Raw genomic sequence first — 21,985 nt, 5'->3', positions numbered from 1 at the left:
TCTTCTCTCTTCTCTCTTCTCTCTTCTCTCTTCTCTCTTCTCTCTTCTCTCTTCTCTCTTCTCTCTTCTCTCTTCTCTCTTCTCTCTTCTCTCTTCTCTCTTCTCTCTTCTCTCTTCTCTCTTCTCTCTTCTCTCTTCTCTCTCTCCTCTCTCCCCACACTTAGCATTTTTCTTCGAAGCGTTTTCCATTGAAACCCACATCATTGCGTGTTACTATGCATTTTGAGATTCAGTACGCAGTGCATTGCAATGCACATTGACATGCTTTTTAATGTGCTTCCATTGATTTTAATGGGGGAGAAAATCGTAGGTGTGAGTTTAGGCGCCCACATCTTGTTCCAACAGCTCGAGGGGTCTCAATTCTTCAGCTGCATTTCGTAGAACATAATGTCACTGGTCACGTGGTAGATCATTGTGGTAGAGAGAGTTTGCATTCAGTTTCGCTGAAAGGGGTTAAAGAAGAACTCCAGGAAAAAATGTTAGTAACCCTTGCAGTGGGGCTACCCCCGCACTGCAAGGGTTAAGTGCTCGTTTTGGTCTGTTTGAATTTAAAAAAAAAAAAGTTATACTCACCCAATGCTTCAAGCCAGCTTGTTTTTTGGATCAGTCCCTGGAGCCTCTCTTCCAGTCCCTGGAGCCTCTCTTCCAGTCCCTGGAGCCTCTCTTCCCCCTCCACTGCAGCGGTGTAATGTCCCGTAAATCATCACGTTCTATACACGGTGTATAGATGTGAGGACACCGAGGAACATTCTAATGCGTTATTTTAGCACCTAGACAAAAGCGAGTACTTAACCCTTGCAGTGCATGGAGTAGCCCCTACTGCAAGGGTTAAAGGAGAACTATGAGGTGAGTGTTTTCACTCACCTCATAGTTCTAGCCGACCTGTGACAATGAGACTGTCACAGGTCGGCTCAGTAGATCGGGAGGTGAGCGAACACATATCGACGTTCGCTCACTTCTCGATCCTGTCACGGCTCTCTGCCGTGACAGGGGAGGGGCTGGATTCCCCCCTCCCTGCTCCGATCCGCCAGCGCTGACTGGCGGAACGGACGGGGGAGTGGGTGGGTACAGCTGGCTCTGCCTCTAGATAGGCTGTTACTCACGCAGCTGGGCGGATCCAGACATAATTGTTGGGATCCGCTTCAGCTGCGGCGTCTCAGTATACCACGAGTTGTAGCTTGCGGTATACTTAGCTTAGGGTGACGGGAGGATGCTAGTTCGTGTCCTTCCATTACCCTAAGGAGAACTATGGGGAAAAGCCCTAACCGCATAGTTCTCCTTTTTAAGAAAGTTTTTCTGGAGTTCTTCTTTAACTAAACCTGTTAACAATACCGAAAACTAAAAATATCACTTTGGGAGACAGACCCATTAAATACGCACATGTCAATATTTGTGTTTCCACTGCTATAAGGGATATGAGAGATTTGTATTCACAAACAACCATTTTTCTCTCCTGGCAATTGAAAAGCATGATGTAGACGAGGACTCTCCTCAGACCATCTAGATGTGGTTAATAATATATAACCTAAATGGGCAACCGTCTGCAGGACAGTAAGCTCTCAAGTTACAGTGTCTCCAGATTCTATTCCTCTTGTTTTTTTCCAGTACCCATTGAAAGGAAACCTTTCCACGAATAAAAAATAAAAACCTAGGCTACCATTGCGGATAGACTCCACAAAATGCTGGTGTCCTGCCTCCTATGCTGCACCATGGTTGGAATTAGCTTGCATAAACTAAAGTCAGAGTGGAGCCAGAATGCCCGATGGTCATACTTGTTCCATGCCAGTGGTTCCACAGTTTTGATGATATACAGATTTATCATGTCAGCCAGGTACCTATCATTTTCAGGGCTGTCACCTTTAATGAGGCAGCCTGATGCTGCTGCCTCAGACGGCATCCCTTTGGGTCTCCGGGAGAGCGGGGGGGGCAGCAGGTTTACAACATGCCTGCCACCCCCTTTCCGGCCAGAGCATCCCAGGTTTCTATAATGTTTCCTTGTATTATGCAGCCACCCATCTAAAGAGAATAGAGGACTGGTATAGGCAAAAAAACTCAGACATAATGGGTGGGGATGGAACACGACTTCATGCCCATGCTCCTCCATTATGTGCTCTGTAGAATTTTGGGGTGTCTTCTGGAACAACTTCTATAGGACCTACTATAAAGAGGCACCTTTTGGACTTGTTTCTCCTCATCTACTAATAACTAATGACCCCGCCTACAGTAACAGCGTGAATAGAGGAATCCCCCCCCCTCCCCCTAGGTGTACTGTCCGTGTCTCAAAAAATGTGTGCACCTGGCTGCCACCTACAGGCACTGTTAGTGTCACTGGAATGGCGTATGCACCTGGTTCCCACCTATCTACCATTCCAATGACATGCACAGTGCCTGTAGGTGGCAGCCAGGTGAACACACCATTCCAGTGACCCTGCCACCTACAGGCACTGTTCGTGTCACTGGAATGGCAGATACATGACAGCCAGTTACGCTGTCAGTGTCATTGGAATAGTCAATAGGATTTCAGTGACGCCAACAGTGCACCCGACTCCCACCTATATCCCCGATTCCACTGTCAATAATAATGATGATACCTGTAGGTGGCAGCTTGATAGACTGTCAGTGTCAATGGAATAGTGGATAGGTGGGAGCCAGGTGCAAAGAGTGTACACCATTTTAGTGATGCCAACAGTGCACCTGGCTCCCGCCTATATCCCTCATACCAGTGACACTAACAATGATACCTGTAGGTAGAAGCCCAGTGCACTGTCAGCATCACTGACATTTCATAGGTATCTGGCAGCCACCAGGTAAGGAACCCATTAACCTGAGTCACTTGCTGGCCAGTCCAGACCCTCAACGTACCCACCAGCCCGGATCACTGCCTGGACTACAGCAGGCCTCCCTTACCTTGCTGCTGGCAGTGCCTCCTCGCACCCCTTTTTAAGATGAGCCGCTGGTTGCCGTGCTTCCCACACAGCACCCCTTCCTACCTCCAAGCAGCCAGTTAGTGGAAAGTGCGTACTACTTTAGCAGACCAGAGAATTGCCTGATTCTGGAAATGACCCAGCAACCGGATCAACATTCTGTTATCCCCGGGACATTTCCAGCAATTTTCACCCATAGTCACAGATTGGGCACCAGGGGTCTAGTTGAACTTGTATTTCAGCCCGATAACATGCTTATTTTTATAACAATTGTAATTTTGTGCCATAGTTTGTAACAAATACGGTGGAACTTTACAAAAGGCATATGCTACTTGAGACTGCTAGAGATAGCTTGCAGTACTGCCCCTTTACAAGGCAGTGAGTGATCTTACTCTCTAAGTCAGTGGTTCTCAACCTTTCTAGGGCCAGAGACCCCTTGGTAACATTTGCCAAGTTGTGGTGACCCCCAACCGTAAAATTTAGGGATGCACCAATACTAGTATCTGTGTGGGCTCTCAGGAGGCTGTGCGGGCTCTCAGGTGGCTAGTGGAACTCTCTGGTGGCGTCCAGTGCGGGCTCTGTAGTGCCTAGTTGTGGGCTCTATGGTGATCGAGCATTCACCTTCCCTCTCTCTGATCCTCTCCGGCCGCTGCTGCTGCAGCGCCACCTAGGAGAACTGCCACCCCAGGAGGAGGCTGAGGAGCTCTTACCTAGAGCAGCACAAGGCATATGGGGACCCCCTCAACTGTGGGTTGCGACCCACTTTTGGGTCCCGACCCACAGGTTGAGAACCACTGCTCTAAGTACTGACTGCTAGAGTGTGAGGGCCGCACAACAAGTGTCAAGGGGCAGCAAGCTGGGCACTAGGGGTCTAGGCAGCGTAAACTCTAAATGCAGTCCACATATTTCAATCTGTTGTGTGGCCTGCTGCTTTTATCGTATCTATTTGTTATTGCAAGTAGTAGTACTTCAAAAATGAGCCTTTTATGGATTCTCTATCCCTTTCCATCACAAATCTGTAGGTAATGTAAGAGATTAGTTGCATTATATCCATTCCGTTCACTGCCTCATTCATCTATAAATGTAAGCTTTTAATAGCTTTCTGGCCAACAAGAAGCACGTAGAACGATGATGTGCAGTATAATATAGTATTTTATATTAGAGCTCCTGAAGCAAATTCTTGCCAAATCTACTACTCCTATTCTTGGAAAACAGTCATCGGACTTACCAGGAGCTCCTGGGGGGGAATTAAGTGCTTAAATGGCTTATGAACTTTTTCTCATGCTGAGATTTTTTTTTTTGTCCTTTTTAACCCTTCTGTAATTATGCATTTTAGGCTCGGTTCAAGAAAGTATTGTGGTCAGTAACTGACTTTCTTTCTCATGCAGTAAGGGACACCAAAGTTTTTCATCTTTGGATTATACTGCCACGTACATAAGGATTGGACACTAGGAAAAAGAAAACCTTTAGACCAGCCTTGGATAACCCCTCCTACTACCAGCATGCCCCAGTTTTTTGCTAGTGTCCTAGGAGTATGGACATTTTTTCTTCAGTTCTACTGTGTAAAACACTAACATATTTTTGCTAGCACTTTTCTATTCTTCAACATTTTGTTTCTTCAATCAAGATTCTTTCTACACTGCTGCTAGGGCTGGTCTGTTCAATTGCAGATATCTGCTGCATCTGTCCTCAGCCTGGTCTGTGCAATCCTTTACAGGTCCAGAGCTGCTTTCATTGCCCCAGCACTTGCCCTGTCTCTCTCATTTTGTCAGTAAGCCCTGGTTCACACCTAGGCGTATTGCATATGCGCGATTGTTGCGCATTTTTTTACTGCGATTCGCGGTAAAAAAATTGCGTGACAAACGCACGTTTCCGAGGGCTACTTGGCTGTATCCCAATGGAAACGCGCAACAAAAACGGCCCAAAGTAGTACATGTACCTTTTCAGCCGTTTTGTAGCGCGTTAGGGACGGGCTGAAATACGCCAAGGTGTGAACCAGACCCGTTGAATACAATGGGATTTAGATGTTTGAGCGTTTTGTAGAGCGTTCGTCGAGCGTAGAACGCGCTACAAAACGTTCAGGTGTGAACGAGGGCTAAGACTGTCCGGCTGAGCATCAGGTGCTACCATGAGTGCATAGGTTGCTGTGAACCTTTAAAAATCAATCCATATTTTCTGCCCCTTTCCACCACAGAAGGGGCCCAACACTGTGGGACTAAGTGCTGACAACATCTGCTGAGTGTTGTGCATCCTGACTTCTTCTTTTTTTTTTTTTGCTATACAGCAGGGGTGTAAAGGGTTAGTTAGTTCACACCAGAAACTGTATCACAACTGCGTGCGTCTGCGCAGTTGCAGTGCGATCCATTTGATGTATTTGTGATGTGTTTTTGACGCATTTGTGATGCGTTTTTTCCCCCTGCATGTCCCTGGATGATGCCACAATTCAGTTTTTTTGTATGTGTTCTGTTGCGTTTCAGTGCGTTTTGATGCAGTTAAAGTAGGACAAGCAGTACTTTTTCTGACTGCAGTTGAATCGACTGCAATGGTGTGAATTAGGCACAAGAAAGCCCATAGGAAAGCATTGTGATGTATTTTGACTGCAGCAGTCAAAATAAACGGACTGCATCACAACTGCATATGATGTGAACAGGCCCTAAGGCTTAGTTCACACCAGAAACTGCATCACAGCTACGTGCGTCTGCGCAGTTGCATTGCGATCCATTTTGCAGCGTTTGTGATGCGTTTTTTCCCCCCTGCATGTCCCTGGATGATGCCACAGTCAATTTTTTTTTGTATGTGTTCCGTTGCGTTTTAGTGCGTTTTGATGCGTTTGCACTGCATTTTGATGCGTTTAGTGCAGTTAGAGTCAGGTAAAATAGGACAAGCAGTACTTTTTCTGACTGCATCTGAACGAACTGCAATGGTGTGAATTAGGCACAAGAAAGCCCATAGGAAAGCATTGGGATGTATTTTGGCTGCAGCCGTTAAAATAAACGGACTGCATCACAACTGCATATGGTGTGAACAGGCCCTAAGGGACTCATCTGCGGGATCTCCGTTGCTCGGCACGTGGCTCCGCCTCCCCGCCGGTTACGTCATGCAGCGCCGCCCTCCTAGTTTTAAGCCGCGGACTTCAATTGCACGGCGTTCGTGCAATGAAGTGAATGCCGTGCCTGCGCTCCTACTCCGAACCCCAACAGCAGTTCTAACTGCTCACCTTGGGAGGGATTTCCCCTCTCCACCACCATACTCCAGCTGACAGTTCCCCTGTGTTCCCTCGAGGAAACTGTCGGCTAGAACCGGCTGCCTATCTTTTTCTCAGGAGCACCTCCATGCCATTCCAGCTTCAAAGGCTATCAGCTGCTCTGGAAACCTGCAAGGACGAACAACCCCAGTGAGAGCCTCATAACAATTCTATACTTCAACTACCACAGTGCCTGGCTTTTAATCCCTCATTTCCACCATCCAAGCTACTGCAACTACCGCTGTGACTTGCTGTTAACCCTTCATCTCTAGTACCTCAGCTACTGCAACTACCGCTGTGCCTGGCTGCTAAACCTTCATCTCCGCAATCCAGAGACTGATATCTCCATTGTGCTTCAACTGAACTGCAAGTATACAGACTCTATTTTTCTATTCAAGACTGCTCATTTGCATTCTATAGAAGTGTGTTAGCCTCTGGGTTACCTGGCGTTAACCCTGTGAACTGCCTACTAGATCTAAAACGAGATTAACCAGTGGCCCTATTCCCATAGTAATTTAAAACCTACATCCACACTGAGATCCAGTACATGAGACCTTCCTCCTTGTACGTTACAAGGGGTGGGGAACCTCTGGCCCTCCTGCTGTGGTGAAACTACAAATCCCATGATGCATCTGGCTCTGGGAGTCGTGCCTGTGAGAATCTTGCAATGCTGGAGGGCCGGAGGTCCCCCCCGCTACACAGTATTGGGGAAGCATCCACCCTGCTGCTGCTCCTGCTTTGCAAAGAGCCACGTAAAAATTATTTGTTCTGGCCGTCCTCTACAGGGACTTTGGTCACCTCCCAGCCATCCAACTCTCACCAGCCACAAGTTGTCAGGGTTATGCGAGCCATTAAGGCCTTGCCTCATACTGTGTGCCTTGCATTGCCATTACTGCCATGTGGTCATAACATGTCTAATGCTAGACACGGAGGGGAAATTCAATGTGTACCTGGTGCTCCCAGCTCACACTCTACTAATGTCTTCTGCAGCATGCATACTGATGTGGCCTAGAGTCTATCCCATCTATGGAGTCTTCGTTGGCTTTGTCAGGTGTAGCTGTTTCCTCTGCCCTCTGAGCTGAGGTTTTTCTACAGTCATGCAAGATTTGGCAAAGTCTTAGCCATTAGCTGCTTTGACTCCGTCTGATTCAGAGTCATGCTAGTCTTTACTTGAAAAAAATTGCCTTTGAGGAGTCGCATTCCCCTGCCATCACTCTCCAATTAAAATATATCATTTTGGCTCTTCTTGATGCTGTGCGCACCACTCTAAAACTAGAGGATCAGCTTGTTGCTTCTCTCAGTGCTAATCCTTCCCAGTGCACCCCCCTGTTCTAAGTTTCCTTCTATGGAGATTGGAAACATCCTAATAGGAGGTTATTAGCTTTGTACCCACTAGAAGAGCTCTTTGTCAAATCCACAGTGGGAGTAGGCCACTTTTATACAGTGTCCTGCCTTAACAAAGTGACCACTATAAGTAGCTGAAATGAATAAATATACCAATGGACCTGTCTTAATGACCCAACTGATAAATGGTTGGAAGCTCTCTCTAGAGCTCTGTTCTCATTAGCAGGTCCCGTTATTAAGCCAATCTTGGATGACATTCAAAGTCCCTTCTAAGGGATCTCGTCACTGCTGCAGTTGGTCACTTGGTTAAAGAATGTTAAAGCCAAGGGATGTAGCTTTCAGCTGTAGTTGTGTGTCACGTACCTTGGTATGAGCCCGAATTGACGAGGAGGGCCTCCCCTTGCGGCTCCCGTCTGCGAACCTCTGGAGGTGGATCAGACGGTAGACAGGTTGGAAGTAGCACGGGGGCCAGGAGTGTTGCTGCTGATATTTTTAGATGATTTTCTTTTGAGAGAACAATTGGCACAGGCTCTGCCAGACAATGTGGCTTTGACTGTCCAGATATTACAGCAGTTCTTTCCTGTCCTTTTGGAAGTTCCTCACGGTTGATGACAGCCTCCCAGGCTGCAGAGGAGTCCTGGGCACCTTGTTGGTGGGGGCAACTTAGTCATCATCGGTCTCCCAATCACAATCCTAGAGCTTCAGGCAATTTGTCTTTCTGCAGCATTAGGCCATCCTGCTGGATGATCATCTGATCTAAATCCAGTTGGACAATGCCATGGCAGTGATCCTTATGGAATGACCAGAAATCTTGCAGCAGCAAGAGAGGTAGATTGCATCCTGTCCTGGGCAGAACTTCATATTCCAGCCTTTTCTGGTGTGTACATCTAAGGTGTGGACAATTGGCAGACAGACTTCATCAGCCCACAATGTCTGGACCCAGGGGAGTGATCTCTACACCTAGAGGTGTTCCAGGACCTGTGTGGCAAATGGTGTATGCTGGATATGGACCTTCTGGCCTCCCAGGTTCACAAACCAACTATAGGCTTCTCTTCAGGTACAGAGATCCTCTAGAGGAAGCAGTGGATGCTTTGTTGATTCCATGGGATCAGTACACCCTTATGTATGCCTTTCCTTCCCTGAAACTTCTTCCTTGTCTGGCAAGATAGAGAAGGAGGGAATTCCATATGCCTCACTGCTCAAGATTGGTGGATGCTCCATGTTCTCTACCAGATCGTCTATCTCAAGGACAGGATCTGAATTTAATTCTATCTCATGTTCAGAAACATTGGAACGCTGGAACAAAGTACAAGCTTCTTTTTGGCAAATTAAACCCTTCTTGGCCCCATAGACTTTAACAGAAACAATAAAAAAATGCGCGTTTGCGGGTATTTTATGCGCGTTTGCTCATTTACATCAATGTGTCAGAATCTGCTAGCAAGCAGTAGATATATGCAAAAAGTAAAAAAAAAAAAAAAACTCTTTAAAAGCGGTTTAAACTTACACCTGTCTTTGCCGCACGCTCCCATCCGAAAATGCTCGGGCGGCCGCAAAGCATCTTGGGGAGGGCGCATGCGCAGTTCGGATTTTTTACCGGGAGACGAGGAGAGACACAAGGTAGGTCTATGGAAGCGTGCACCAGCATGCAGACACCGGGGGACAGGAAGTGCCTGCAAGCACAGAGGAGTCAGCGCTGGATCGGAGACCCGCCGCAGCGCTGGAGAGAAGGCTGAAAAGGACAGGAAAGAAGAGAAAGATCGGATTAAGAAACATCATTTAAGGTAAGTGCTGACCCTAACATTGGGGGGAGGGAAAAAAGTTTTTGCCTTTTTAATGTCTCTTTAATATAATGTTAAATTATTATGCAATGTTCTACAGGACAGTCCCTCAAGAAGCTTACATCTATTCCTGACACCGTCAGGCAGGCAGAGAGAAAAGATGAAGAGGATGTTCACATTCGGTGTAAATCCCTTGCCTCCAAGGCAAACATGCTGATTACTTATCCACTGTCCTGGCATGACGCGCGTACTAATGACGGGCACCTCCTATATAACAAACTTACACTTGTGGCCTCCACCCACCTAATTCACTTTCGAATTCTGTCAATTACATCAGATCATTTGAGTGTAATTCTTTGCTCTGTGAATGGCCATTATGGTATAATGAGCAGCTGTTGGCTGTCTAATTTGATGTGTGCGCAAAATAGTCACTATAATCATATGGGTACAGAAATGAGGTGAAGAAATGCAGATCCTTTTAAAGAAATGCATGTCTTTGTTATTATCTAGAATATTATGCAGTTTTTATTTTGCGATCGTCAAGCCGATAGCATCACACGTTTGCCTTTTTTTAAAGAATGCTTCTCGTTGCCAAAGCAGCAAACACATATTTTTTTTCCTTCAGACATATTAATAAGGGCTGTTATGAATATATTTTCATAAACTATTAGAACTTTCCAATTTTTTCACACTGTTGGTAACTGTTTTAGAAACGCTCTGAATACTGAAAAATAGCCTGGATGGGAAGGGGGTTTAACACCGCGGATGTCAACTGGTTAAGTACATTGAAAGGCTTCTGTATAACAGACTTGGCAAATCCAGTTACTGTGTCATGGATGAAAAAACTTTCTTAACCTACCCTGACTGATCCAAATCCTTCTTTTTGTGTTTTCACATGCTCCCCTCCAGACACTGCAGCTAACAGTGGGGGGGTTCAGCAACAGAGGCAGTGCTGCAATCCAGAAAGCAGGGGGCGGGACTCGGTATGGCCAGGTACCGATTGACAAGGTACAATGCTGACAGCCATGCCCCTTCTCATCCCATTGTGCAGTGCAAGCAGATACAGCCCACATGAGTGGCAATGCTTCTCTGAATTCAGTGAAAAACTAAATTTAAATATGTATTTCTATATTGAATTTCCCTAAGATCTATCCTGCTCCTAATAACCATATCCATCTAGGAGAATCTAACTGACTTATTGAAGATACCCATGTAAATAGGCACTTCCTCGTGCTCATCATCTGAACATGGTAACATTATCATTGCTTGCTGGAAGCAATGCATGATGGACAATGAAGTCTTGAGAAATCGAGATTACATCACATAGAGCAGCAGGGAAAGAGATGCAAAGCACACCGGAATCCAGGAAGTTGATGAAAGTGATGGGCAGACAGAAGGCAGCACTCACTACATAAAAGGGATTTTTTTTCGAGTAAGCTTTGATTGTATTATGAAAAACAACTCTAGTATGTATTCCTATTACACTGCTGATGTTATACCAGGATAGTATATGCCGTGACTTTTGGAACTCCTTTAAGTGCTGCAGCATAAGATTTGGGGTAGACAGGGAGACAATTAGAACATCTATCAGGCTTTTATTGTCATCTCTGTCCTTACTGAGACTTGATTTTCCCTCTTCCAGTTAGGACAGGAAGTGAAGGTAATTTCTACACATATCAGAGTAGGGTACGTGTAGAACTTTTAGTAAGTAACCTTTCTTTTTTCTTTTTAGAAATTGGGGACCAGCTGACATGAAGAAATCTTCGAGTTAATCAACATTCCTTGGCACGTGGTAAAGAAACACCTTGCAAGATGGGGAACAGCTTGCCTTCTGCAGCCACCATTGTTCGGTTCTGCCAGAAACTGAACAGGGTGAAGACGCTGGAAGATGACTTAATGGAGACATCGCTAAAAAGATGCCTTTCAACTGTTGACCTCACCCTGTTAGGGGTGGGTGGCATGGTGGGTTCTGGTCTTTATGTACTTACTGGCACTGTAGCCAAGGAAATAGCAGGCCCAGCCGTGGTCATATCATTCCTTATTGCCGGAATTGCCTCTCTACTTGCAGCTCTGTGCTATGCCGAATTTGGTGCACGGGTGCCAAAAACTGGTTCTGCATACATGTTTACGTACGTTTCAGTTGGCGAACTTTGGGCATTTCTGATTGGCTGGAATGTGATCTTAGAATATATGATTGGTGGTGCAGCTGTAGCAAGAGCTTGGAGTGGCTATCTGGACTCCATATTTGACCACAAAATAAAAAACTTTACTGAAACTCACATTGGAACTTGGAATGTGAAGTTCTTGGCCCACTACCCTGATTTCCTCGCTGCGGGAATCTTGCTGTTTGCCACAGCATTTATAACATTTGGGGTTAGAGTGTCGTCCTGGCTGAATCACATCTTTGCTGCCATTAGTATGGGAATCATATTGTTCATCCTTATATTTGGCTTCATCCTTGCAGAACCAAAGAACTGGTCAGCTGAGCATGGGGGCTTTGCTCCCTTTGGGTTTTCCGGCATTATGTCTGGCACTGCCACGTGTTTTTATGCCTTTGTTGGGTTTGACGTCATTGCAGCATCAAGTGAAGAAGCACGGAATCCTCAGAAAGCCATTCCCATTGCAACAGCTGTGTCTCTAGGCCTTGCTACAGGGGCTTACATCCTGGTGTCCACTGTCCTGACTCTCATGGTGCCTTGGAATACATTAATACCGGACTCTGCCCTTTCTGATGCTTTTTACAGGAGAGGCTATTCCTGGGCAGGATTTATTGTAGCTGCTGGCTCTATTTGTGGTAAGTTACATATATGAAGTGCCTTTTTGTTTAGCAAGTTTCTAGCACATTCAAAAATGTATCTTCTGTAGCGGTTGCAGGTAAACAACATGGGCTCAGTTCACAATGTTTTAGCGTAAGGGTAACAATCTGTTTGTTTTTTATTTTAGCCACGTGATTTATAATTGGCAAATCTTATTGGACTCTCCTTTAACACAACTGTCACTGTTGTAAAAATAAGGATCCTTATACTGACGTTGGCTTTCTGAATTGAGCCTTGGGTGTGCAACTATTATCAATAATAAATGTCTTCCCTCCTCCACAGCTGCCATTCAAACTTAGACCCGCATTGAAAAATAACAGCTGGAGCAGGAAAGATAAAAACAGGACAAAACACACAGGTCTTACATCAGGCTCATTGTTGGTTCTAGATCACAAACTACAATGTACACAACATATAGCAGCATTCTCTGCACTGACCGCATGTGTACATAGTGCAGACACAAAACGCCAAACTGAAGCAGCATTCAGAGTTTGACATGCTCACTTTCACCCCGTGCAATACAAAGCATACAACCTGGCATTATGAGACATAAATCCGCTTTCATTTATTCAATTGTCCTGATTTATGTGGATGCTACTTTGAGAATGCCCTCATGGTCTACTACAATGGCTGGGAGTATTTATATCAAGTGTTCTCAAGGTCATTATGTTCAAAGAAAATCTGGAGCAAGCACATGTATTCACATGGCTTTGTTAGTTTACTGTGAGGAAAAATAATGGGTCGGCAAGTCCAGCAGCATATTGGAAATTATCACTCCTAGTCAGTTTTAATAAGTTGTCCTCAATAATATTCAGGACTTGGTGTACAAGATTTGCCTGTAGTGACAGCTATTGATTGTGTTTTAGTTGTGTGTTCTCCCTATACAAAAATGCACTACTCCTCTCAAATGTATTTAACATGGTATTATCCTTTTCACATGGGCTTCTATCTGCTCCGATCAGCAGGGGAACCTGTCACAGATACCCTGCTGATTGAAGCAGTATGGAACTGATGCCACTTTTGTGACATCCATGCCCATTCAGTTTTCCTCTCCATCTTGTGATGGAGAAAAAATGAAATAAATGGCCCCATGTTAGGTCCATAGGCAGCCAAATGTAAGCAGACATACTAGATGTCCGTTTATATCCAATTACCTCTAAACCATCACGTTTAGGTCCGGAAAAAAACAGAGAAGGATGCAAAAGCATCCCTACAGCATGATGCTGCCACTATTATTATTCTTAATAGGGATGGTGTTCTTAGGGTGATGGGAAATGTTGGGTTTGCATCACACGTAGCGTTTTCCATGATGACCAAAAAGCTAAATTTTAGTCTCATCGGGGGAATCTTCTTCCATGTGTTTGGGTAGTCTACCACATGCTGTTGGCGAACTCCAAACATGTATTCTTATTTCGTCTTTTTTCTTTTAGCAATGACTTTTTTTTTGCCCACTTTTCCATGAAGACCCACTCTGTGGAGCGTACAGCTTAAATTGGTCCTATGGAATGCCTTTCTTACCCGGTCTGTTTTGGTGGGCGGCCTTCTCTTGTCAGGTTTATAGCGGTGGCATATTCTTTCCATTTTTTTCTAATGGATTAAATGGTGCTGTGTGGGATATTCAAAGTTTTTTGGGATTTTTTTTAATTTTAATGTATTTTTTTTATAACCCAAACGTGATCTATACTTGTCTAGAACTGTGTGTGACTTGTTTGGACTTCTTTTTGATCTACATGTTGCTTGCTTAGTGGTGGTGCAGAGTCCAGGGCCTTTCGGAACAGGTGTATTTATACTGACGTGACAGATCATGCGACACTTTGATTGCACACAGGTGGACCCTTATGAATTAATTATGGGACTTCTGAAGTTAATTGGTTGGGCATATCTTATTTAGGGGTTTCATAGCAATGGGGGTGAATACTTATGCACACTCAAGATTTCTGTTTTTATTGCCTTTTCATTATTGCTTGTGTCACAAAAAAAATGTATTTGCACCTACAAAGTGGTAGGCATGTTGTGTACGTCAAATGGTACAAAAATCCGTTTTAATGTCTCGTTATAACGGAACAGGAAAAACACCAATGGGGTGAGTACTTTTGAAAGGCATTGTATTTTTGTGATGGAATGAGACATGTAGATACCTTCTGGGATGACTCTACCGTGCTTAGATATATAATCACATTGATCATGATTTCAGGAGAGAGGAATGAGAAGACCTCTCATGATGGGTATAAGAACAATAAATAGAGAAGGAGCTTTAGAAGAACCCTGCCCTCAAGAGATGGCTGCTTGCTTTTGCTTAATATATACTGCTTCAGTTTGTAATTCCTTAGTATTTAAAGGTGAACTATGAGGTGAGTGATTTACACTATTCCTCATGGAGCCGACGTGTGGCAATACAACTTTAACATGTCGGCTTTATTGATCAGGAAGTGGGCGAACACATACCGCCACTCGCTCACTTCCCGATCATCTCACTGCAGAGAGAGGTGACCATCAGTCACTACTCCCCGCAGGGATTCCCCCCTCTCTGATCCTCCAGTGCTGACTGGGTGGATGGACGGGGAGGGGGCCAGCACAGCTGGCTTTGCCTCTAGATAGGCATAGCCCGCTGTAAATCAGCCAGCTGGGTGGATCCAGACAGTATTGTTGGGATCCGTCCCGGCTGCGGCACTCTAAGTATATAGCGGGCAATAGCTACGGGAAGTCCCCATAACCACGGGAGGATGTTAGTATATCTCCTCCTCTGACCCTAAAGAGAACTATGGGATAAAAAGGTCACCACATAATTCTCTTTTAAATGTGGGGGCTGCCATTTTGGACTCCTGATAATGCTAGCTTAGTAGATATTATAATGACTCACTAGCTTTTAAGTGCATCTATAACCAAAAACAGACTTTTTTTTTTTTTATATTGCAGCTTACTATGTTCCAGGCTTTGTTTTTTTCTTCACCTGGTGATCTTTCTAGTAACATACTACATGTCCTAGTATGACAATACTCCCTTAATAAGCTGTGTAAATGGAGAAATAGCGTTGTCATCTTAGACAGGTAGTGTGTTAGAACTGCAGAACACTTTCCCCTTCTCTCACCTCCCATAAGAGAGACTAGGTGTTCCGTAGTCCACACAGGTAAACGGGGCAGGACAATGTTTTATGAGTCACTGACATGGAACATATAGCGATATCGGGGAAGTCAGATTAAGTCGGTATAGGCATGGTTTTTCTGCATCAGGGATTTTATTTATGGAAGGGGGTCAATATGGCAACCAGGCAACTATTGTTTTCAGAAATAAAGGTCAGTTTTTGTTTTCCGTGTGACTGGTTTCTTTTAATGCAGGAGGCAATACTTGGCTCTCCCCACAGTAAATTTAGGTCTGGACTGTTGGGTCATATAGATATAATTCTGTGGAGGACTTCCTTGGGGGGGAAAACTAAACCTTTTGAAGGCAATCTTGCTATGTTAATAAATATAAATCCATAACCATGTGTACTTTATGCTGCACTACAGACATTTTGACAGCTTTTTTTTAGCAATGTGACCTTTTTTCTTTTTTTTAGTGTAATAACAAAGGACAAAGAGGATGATTTGCATTTAAGAAGTTTAACTATTCACGTTGAAACTAGCCTGTGACTGGCTGCTGGGCTGCTACTTTATACCACTGCTGCTTTACATATTTATAAGCTCTAAATTGTGTTCTATAATTATGGGAAGTACGATGTTGTTAACTTGCTGTTTTTATTCTTTTTTTAAAGCTATGAATACGGTTCTACTAAGTAACCTCTTCTCCCTACCAAGAATTGTGTATGCCATGGCTGAAGATGGACTTTTCTTTCAGGTCTTCTCCAAAGTAAACCCAACCACCAAAGTACCAGTCATTGGAATTGTGGTTTTCGGTATCCTGATGGCTATCCTTGCCCTCATTTTCGACTTGGAAGCCTTAGTGCAGTTTTTATCCATTGGCACATTGCTAGCCTATACTTTTGTTGCAGCCAGTATCATCGTATTGCGATTCCAGCAAGAGAAAAGTGAAACTTCATCTGCAGGTGACCTAGAGCCAAGTCCTCAGCACCAAGAGCTTGGAATCAATGCAGATAGGATCATTGGTGAAGAGATGAAGGAATACGAGTCTTTCTCTGATAAGCTTCAGCTGGTTGAAAGTCAGAAAAAAGCCAAAGAGCGTAGAGAAACTGGACACTTGAAAGCTGCCTTTGAACCATACCTTAGGTTCCTGAGTGACTTTTATCCTGGAGAGGTGGTCACGATTGCAGTTGTGGCACTGATGGTCTCTGCCATCTGCATGTGTTGTATTTTGGTTTTTGGAAGCAATCAGTTACATCTTCCCACATGGAGTTTTTATCTGCTGATTGTGATCTTTCTGATTGGGTTCTTAATCAGTCTGTTCTTAATCTGGGTCCACGAGCAGCAAAAGAAAATAAATACGTTTCAGGTAACTATGGTTCAGGAAACCTTTTCCAGCTCATATACTACATACTACCACAATGTTGATGTAAACATGATGAGTTGATGTTTTGGTTCCTATAAACAGATGTAGTATCTGGAAGTTGTTACAGATAAGAAAAGGTCACCGGTACATAATAAAAGTATGACTCTCATCCAGCATTTTCCTGGTTGCTGGAAAGGCCAATGTTTAACACCCAGGAGCATGCAACTGTAAGATCTTGGCTTAGTAGAAATATTGGATCAGACCATTCCCAAATCTAATTTTGCAGTCTGTGCTGTAGCTTTATCTTCAAAAGTACAAATGTGTATTTTACTGGGATGAAATAATAATAATAATAATAATGATGGTTGTAAGTATGTGTCCCCCCTTATTCCATAGAGTACTTGGAAATTGTTTTTGGAGGTTTTAAGGCTGAACTTGTAGAAATTTACTTGGGGGGGGAATTGTAGAGATTACATTTCTAAAGGTGCCCATACACCTGCCGATTTATCATACGATAATCGCAGGAAATCCCGCAATCGTACGATAATCGCAGGTGTACGGAAGGTGTGCGACCGTTTCTACTGTACGGTCGCACGTCTTGTCTCCCGAGCAGGCTCAAAAACCCGCCGAGAATCGTACGATTGTCGGCGGGTTAGTGACGTTCTCGGCAGACAAGTGCCGCACGGGTTGTTGTGCGCAAGCGCACACTGCCTGTGCGGCATTGGAGTCATCGGAAGCCCACCTCTCGGGGGGGCGAGCTTTCGATGATCGCAAGTACGATCTGCCTGTCCAAGATGGGCAGATCGTACGAGCTTTTAATTACTTAACAACCATCGCACGACTCAAGTCGTGCAATGGTTGTAAAGTGTATGGCCAGCTTTAAGGTGATTTTTGGGATCACTCACTCGAGCGCAGTGTAATTTGGATTTCATTGAGCTGATTCGTGTGTATGCCATACAAATTGAACACAGGGCTTTGTGGCCCTTTACTGTGGATTCCAAATGTATGCTGCATGGTACCAGCCCCTGTTTCGGCATCTGAGATTAAAGCACAGGTGGATTCTAGTATGGATGCACTGATACTGACACTAGTATCGGTGCCGATTTATTAATATTTGGGCGAGTACTCGTACTGATCCAAATGCTCCCGATACTTATCCCGATACCGGAACTTCCAGTATCAAGAAGCTGGGCAGCGGGTAATAACTCGCCCCCCGGCTTCCTGATTGGCCGGGAAGCCGGCTCCATGCTACCTCGTCACTACAGGAGCATGGAGCTGGCTTCCCGGCCAATCATGAAGCCGGGCGGCGAGTCATTACCTGCCCCCCGGCTTCCTGATTGACCAGGAAGTCGGCACCATGCTTTCTTGTCACTTGGTGACGAGAGTGCATGGAGCTAGCTTCAAAGCCAGTCAAGAAATGGGGTGGCGTGTAATGACTTGCCGCTCAGCTTCCCGATTTAGTCAGGAAGCTGGCCAATCGGGAAGCTTGGCGGCGAGTCATGACCCGCCCCCGGCTTTTCTGATTGGCCAGAAAGCCGGCTCCATGCTTCCTTGTCACCTGTTTAAACAGGAAGCCGGACGGCAAGTCATTACACGCCGCCCGGCTTCCTAATGGGACTTTCGGTATTTGGGCGAGTACCAGAACAAAAATATCTTGGTACTCGTACATCCCTAGTTTCTACATTCTGCCAATTTTCTTGCTGTCTTTTCATATTCTTGTACAAGTTTAAGTGTTTTCTCCCCAAAATGTGTTGCAATATGTCTGTGAAGGTTCTCATTCATCCAGCTAATGGTATGACCACCACAAAATCTTCCAGAAAAATACAGCAAGACCAGTTGCCTTTGATTTTTTTTTTGTACAGATATAGCATGACCTGAATGAATGAGAACCTTCACAGAACTCATATAAAAGTTTTTTGGCTTTGTTGACTTAACTGTGATATAGGTTAGTATGTTGTGTGTGCATGTTTAGTTTTTAATACAGTATTTGTCAATCTTAAACCCATAGGTTCCATTTGTACCACTAATTCCAGCTCTGAGTATCCTCTTAAACATATATCTCATGCTCAAGCTAAATTACATGACATGGATACGGTTCTCAGTATGGCTTGTTGTTGGTAAGTTTTAATTGTTTTCCACTTCTAATCCCAGGTTTATTTTGATTCCTATCCAGCCCTATAGTGGGTGGCACTGTTATGAAAAATTAGCTTCCAAAGTCATTGCCAAATTAAAGTATTTAGTGATCTTCTCAGTCTCGTATTTAACAAAGCTGACCTTTTTTATACCAGAGAATGTATTACTATAGCCGTGTGTGCACATTTGCAAAAGGTAGTACTTTGCTCTGTGAAAGTATTGCTCTAAATTTTGAGTGAGGTACTTTCCATGCATTTTAATAACATTGGCCTAGCTGGTTTATCAAGGAGATTTGTGTAAAAGTGCAACTCTGTATACTGGCCCAACCTTAGCCACAGCAATACAATATAAACAGGAAATCATAGTACATGCTGTGTTAGTTTGGTTTTATGTAGCATTAGTGTTATATATATATATAGTTATATATTACAGGATGGAAGAAAACATAACAATAAGAGATTAAAAAGTATAAACGTTTTTTTTGTTTTAAATGCAGCATCACAGTGACTGATGAAGGCAAGCTAAAGCTGGCCATACACTGTAATATTTTCTTCGTTGTGCAGTGAATAAAGAAAATATTACAGATTCTTCCTTCAACACTTATGAGTGTTGATCGAGGAATCTCCTGCTGTTTGCAATGTATTTTGACAACGGCCGGTGCCGACAATGGCACCCACTGTGCAAATTTCAGCCGGTTCATCAAGAACTGGCCAAAAGTCGTATAATGTATGGCCACCTTAAGTGAAATTGGGTTAGGATGTATACATGGTTAGATTGTAGACTGATTCAAAATAATTTGCTTTGTACAACAATTTCTAATTGTATGTAAATGATCACCCTAATTAGTTTCCCAACGTCCCTTAGATCAACAGTACTTTTCCTGATTCATGCTGAGATAATGGTTCCTTTACTGGCATATAGGGTGTTTCACATGAAACCTTCTAGCAGAGGAGCTGAACCATTACCATTCTCTGTTCTATGAGTGTACTTTATTTCTGGATTCTCTCTGAAGGCACCATTGGCCAGTGTTTCCAACTAGCCATTGTACGTATACAGCTTCCTTAACGTTAATTTGCTAACCAGAGCCAAGATTTCAACTGATACTTAAAGAAACTGTGTCACTACCCCATGCCTACTGAGAGGACTATGTTATGTGAATGCATTTACAATACAAGCAATGGCTGACTTTCTTTTTTAGTATTCCTGTTTTAAAAGTGCTGTACTTCCAACATTACTTTTGAAGTGTCTGAGGCTCATTGCTCTAGCCTGACTCTACAGCTCTCCCTCCCTAGCTCTGCAGTCACCTGTTCTCCTGACAGCCGATGGGGAAACCACACGTCAGCTGTATAGACTGTTTATGTAGATCATGAGAGCCTTCCTTGGCTGCTGTTCTAGGTATTAGAATAGAGTAGGATAAATACATAGATAATGACAGTTACATAGAAAACAAAGCAAAGTTGTTTTATGAAGCTAAAAAAGAAAGGTTATAGTCTCCAGAACAATGCTCCCGACTATGTGGGACAGGTGTTCACAAAATATTGACATATATGCTGCAAGCCCTCTTAACAGTATGATTTCTTGGCATATGGCTCCTAAAGAACCCAGCTATGGCCCCTGTCTAATAATAATTCGTGCCTCGTTGCACCAAAGGAAGCATTAATACCGTAAGAGTGCCCTTGTCATTCACCTGTGTGTTTCCTGTGAAGAGAGCTGTACAGCAGGAGATCCGATTACACCAGGCTGTTCACAGTAAAATGACTTAACTGAATTGTTTTGAGAAGCCTTGAATGTGCCACCTGCTGCTTTTATATGGTAAATCTTAATATATGACATTTCATATCGATCTAGGTAAACAAAATATTTTTAGCCTTGGAAATAAACAGCACGATTACTATACACTGCCCAGCCCCCAAAAAAGTCACACACTCTTTAATATTTTGTTGGACCACGTTTACCCCTGATTACACATTCACTGTGGCATCGTTTCCATAAGCCTATGCAATGTCACAACATTTATTTCGATCCAGCGATGCAATTATTTTTCACCAAGATCTTGTAGGGAGGAAGGTAGAGTTGGACCACTGAGTAAAGTCTTCTACAGCACAGCCTAAAGATTCTCAATTGGGTTAAGGTCTAAACTCTGTGGTGGCCAATGCATGTGTGAAAATTATGTCTCATGCTTCTGAATCACTCTTTCACAATTGTAAACCTGTAAATCGTAGGGTGAAGGGGACGGTGTTCTTTAGTGAGTGCCACACCCCTGATAAATTGGTTAGAAAGAGAAAATGTGGGGTTTTTTGGGCACTTTGAACAACACTTTGCAAGAGTGTTTTTTATATAAAAAGTATACATTTTATTCAATACATTATTAAAATGGAACAAATTGACTAGTAAAAACCATAAGAGGGAGCACCTCTAATCTCCACCAATACCCTCAGATACAGTTAGCATCACTGGTCAGGCTAAGTAGTACAACTGTATAATAATTCTCTAGTTTTTGGTTGACACAGTTCAATTTGATAGGCAGTCTGTAGCAATTGGTCAGGTGTAGTATAGAATGTGTGGCAGAAAAAACTGCATAGATGTTTGGGACCCTCCGATAGGTCAAGGTGAGCTGGATATTGAGCCCAACCAGACCTAATCTAATAGGTTTATCACGGTAGCTTGGATAGAGTCCACCTGATCTTAGATTGCTATTGAGACTGCGTCGATTGATGTGTCTCAACCAGTGTAACAGGTTAGTCAACAATTGGTAGAGTAAACATAGTAAACTTGATGAATCCTGACATTGTCATCTTGGAATATGCCCATGCCATCAGGGAAGAAAAAAATCCATTGATGGAAAAACCTGGTCATTCAGTATATTCAGGTGGGCAGGTGACCTGATTTTTTTTTTTTTTGGCGGGGAGACAAAACATTGCTGAGCCTAGACCATACCAGATCATAACACTGCTCGTGACTTTTTTTTTTTTTGACCGGGCAGTGTATATACAAAAATGCTATGTTTCTGTAAAGTGTTTGCTGTGCGTTCAGAACTCTGATGGCAATGGTTAAATCAGAAAATTAAATATTCAATAAACCAAGTTTGGTGGGTATAGTAGACTACATATTAGAAGATGTTGACAGGATTTCACTTTAGTCCTGAACAAACAGAGCTTTTTTCTGTCGCTGTTTTTCTAAGCTCTACATGTTTTTAGCTTTGGTAATTGTTTTCTACAAAGTCACTAACGGTCAGTGATGTTTTTATTACATTCTCTGTTGATCAGCGAATGACCTATTTATGCTGGTGGAAAGTGGCATAAA

General features: G+C 43.7%; 1 protein-coding gene across 1 annotated transcript in view; it reads left to right on the top strand.

Moving 5' to 3' along the window:
* SLC7A4 (solute carrier family 7 member 4) overlaps positions 1–21,985 on the top strand; it is a 32,915-nt gene that overhangs the window by 9,195 nt on the left and 1,735 nt on the right. Inside the window, exons 2-4 of the mRNA XM_018573868.1 lie at positions 11,023–12,084; positions 15,858–16,552; positions 18,558–18,666. Of these exons, the coding sequence (XP_018429370.1) occupies positions 11,103–12,084; positions 15,858–16,552; positions 18,558–18,666 (1,786 nt within the window). The 5' untranslated portion in view covers positions 11,023–11,102. The remainder of the gene's footprint in view (positions 1–11,022; positions 12,085–15,857; positions 16,553–18,557; positions 18,667–21,985) is intronic.

The sequence above is a fragment of the Nanorana parkeri genome, unplaced genomic scaffold, assembly GCF_000935625.1.
Source record: "Nanorana parkeri isolate BGI_ZX_2015 unplaced genomic scaffold, ASM93562v1 scaffold2586, whole genome shotgun sequence".
Taxonomy (NCBI): Eukaryota; Metazoa; Chordata; class Amphibia; order Anura; family Dicroglossidae; genus Nanorana; species Nanorana parkeri.
This window is presented reverse-complemented; position numbering and strand designations above follow the sequence as displayed.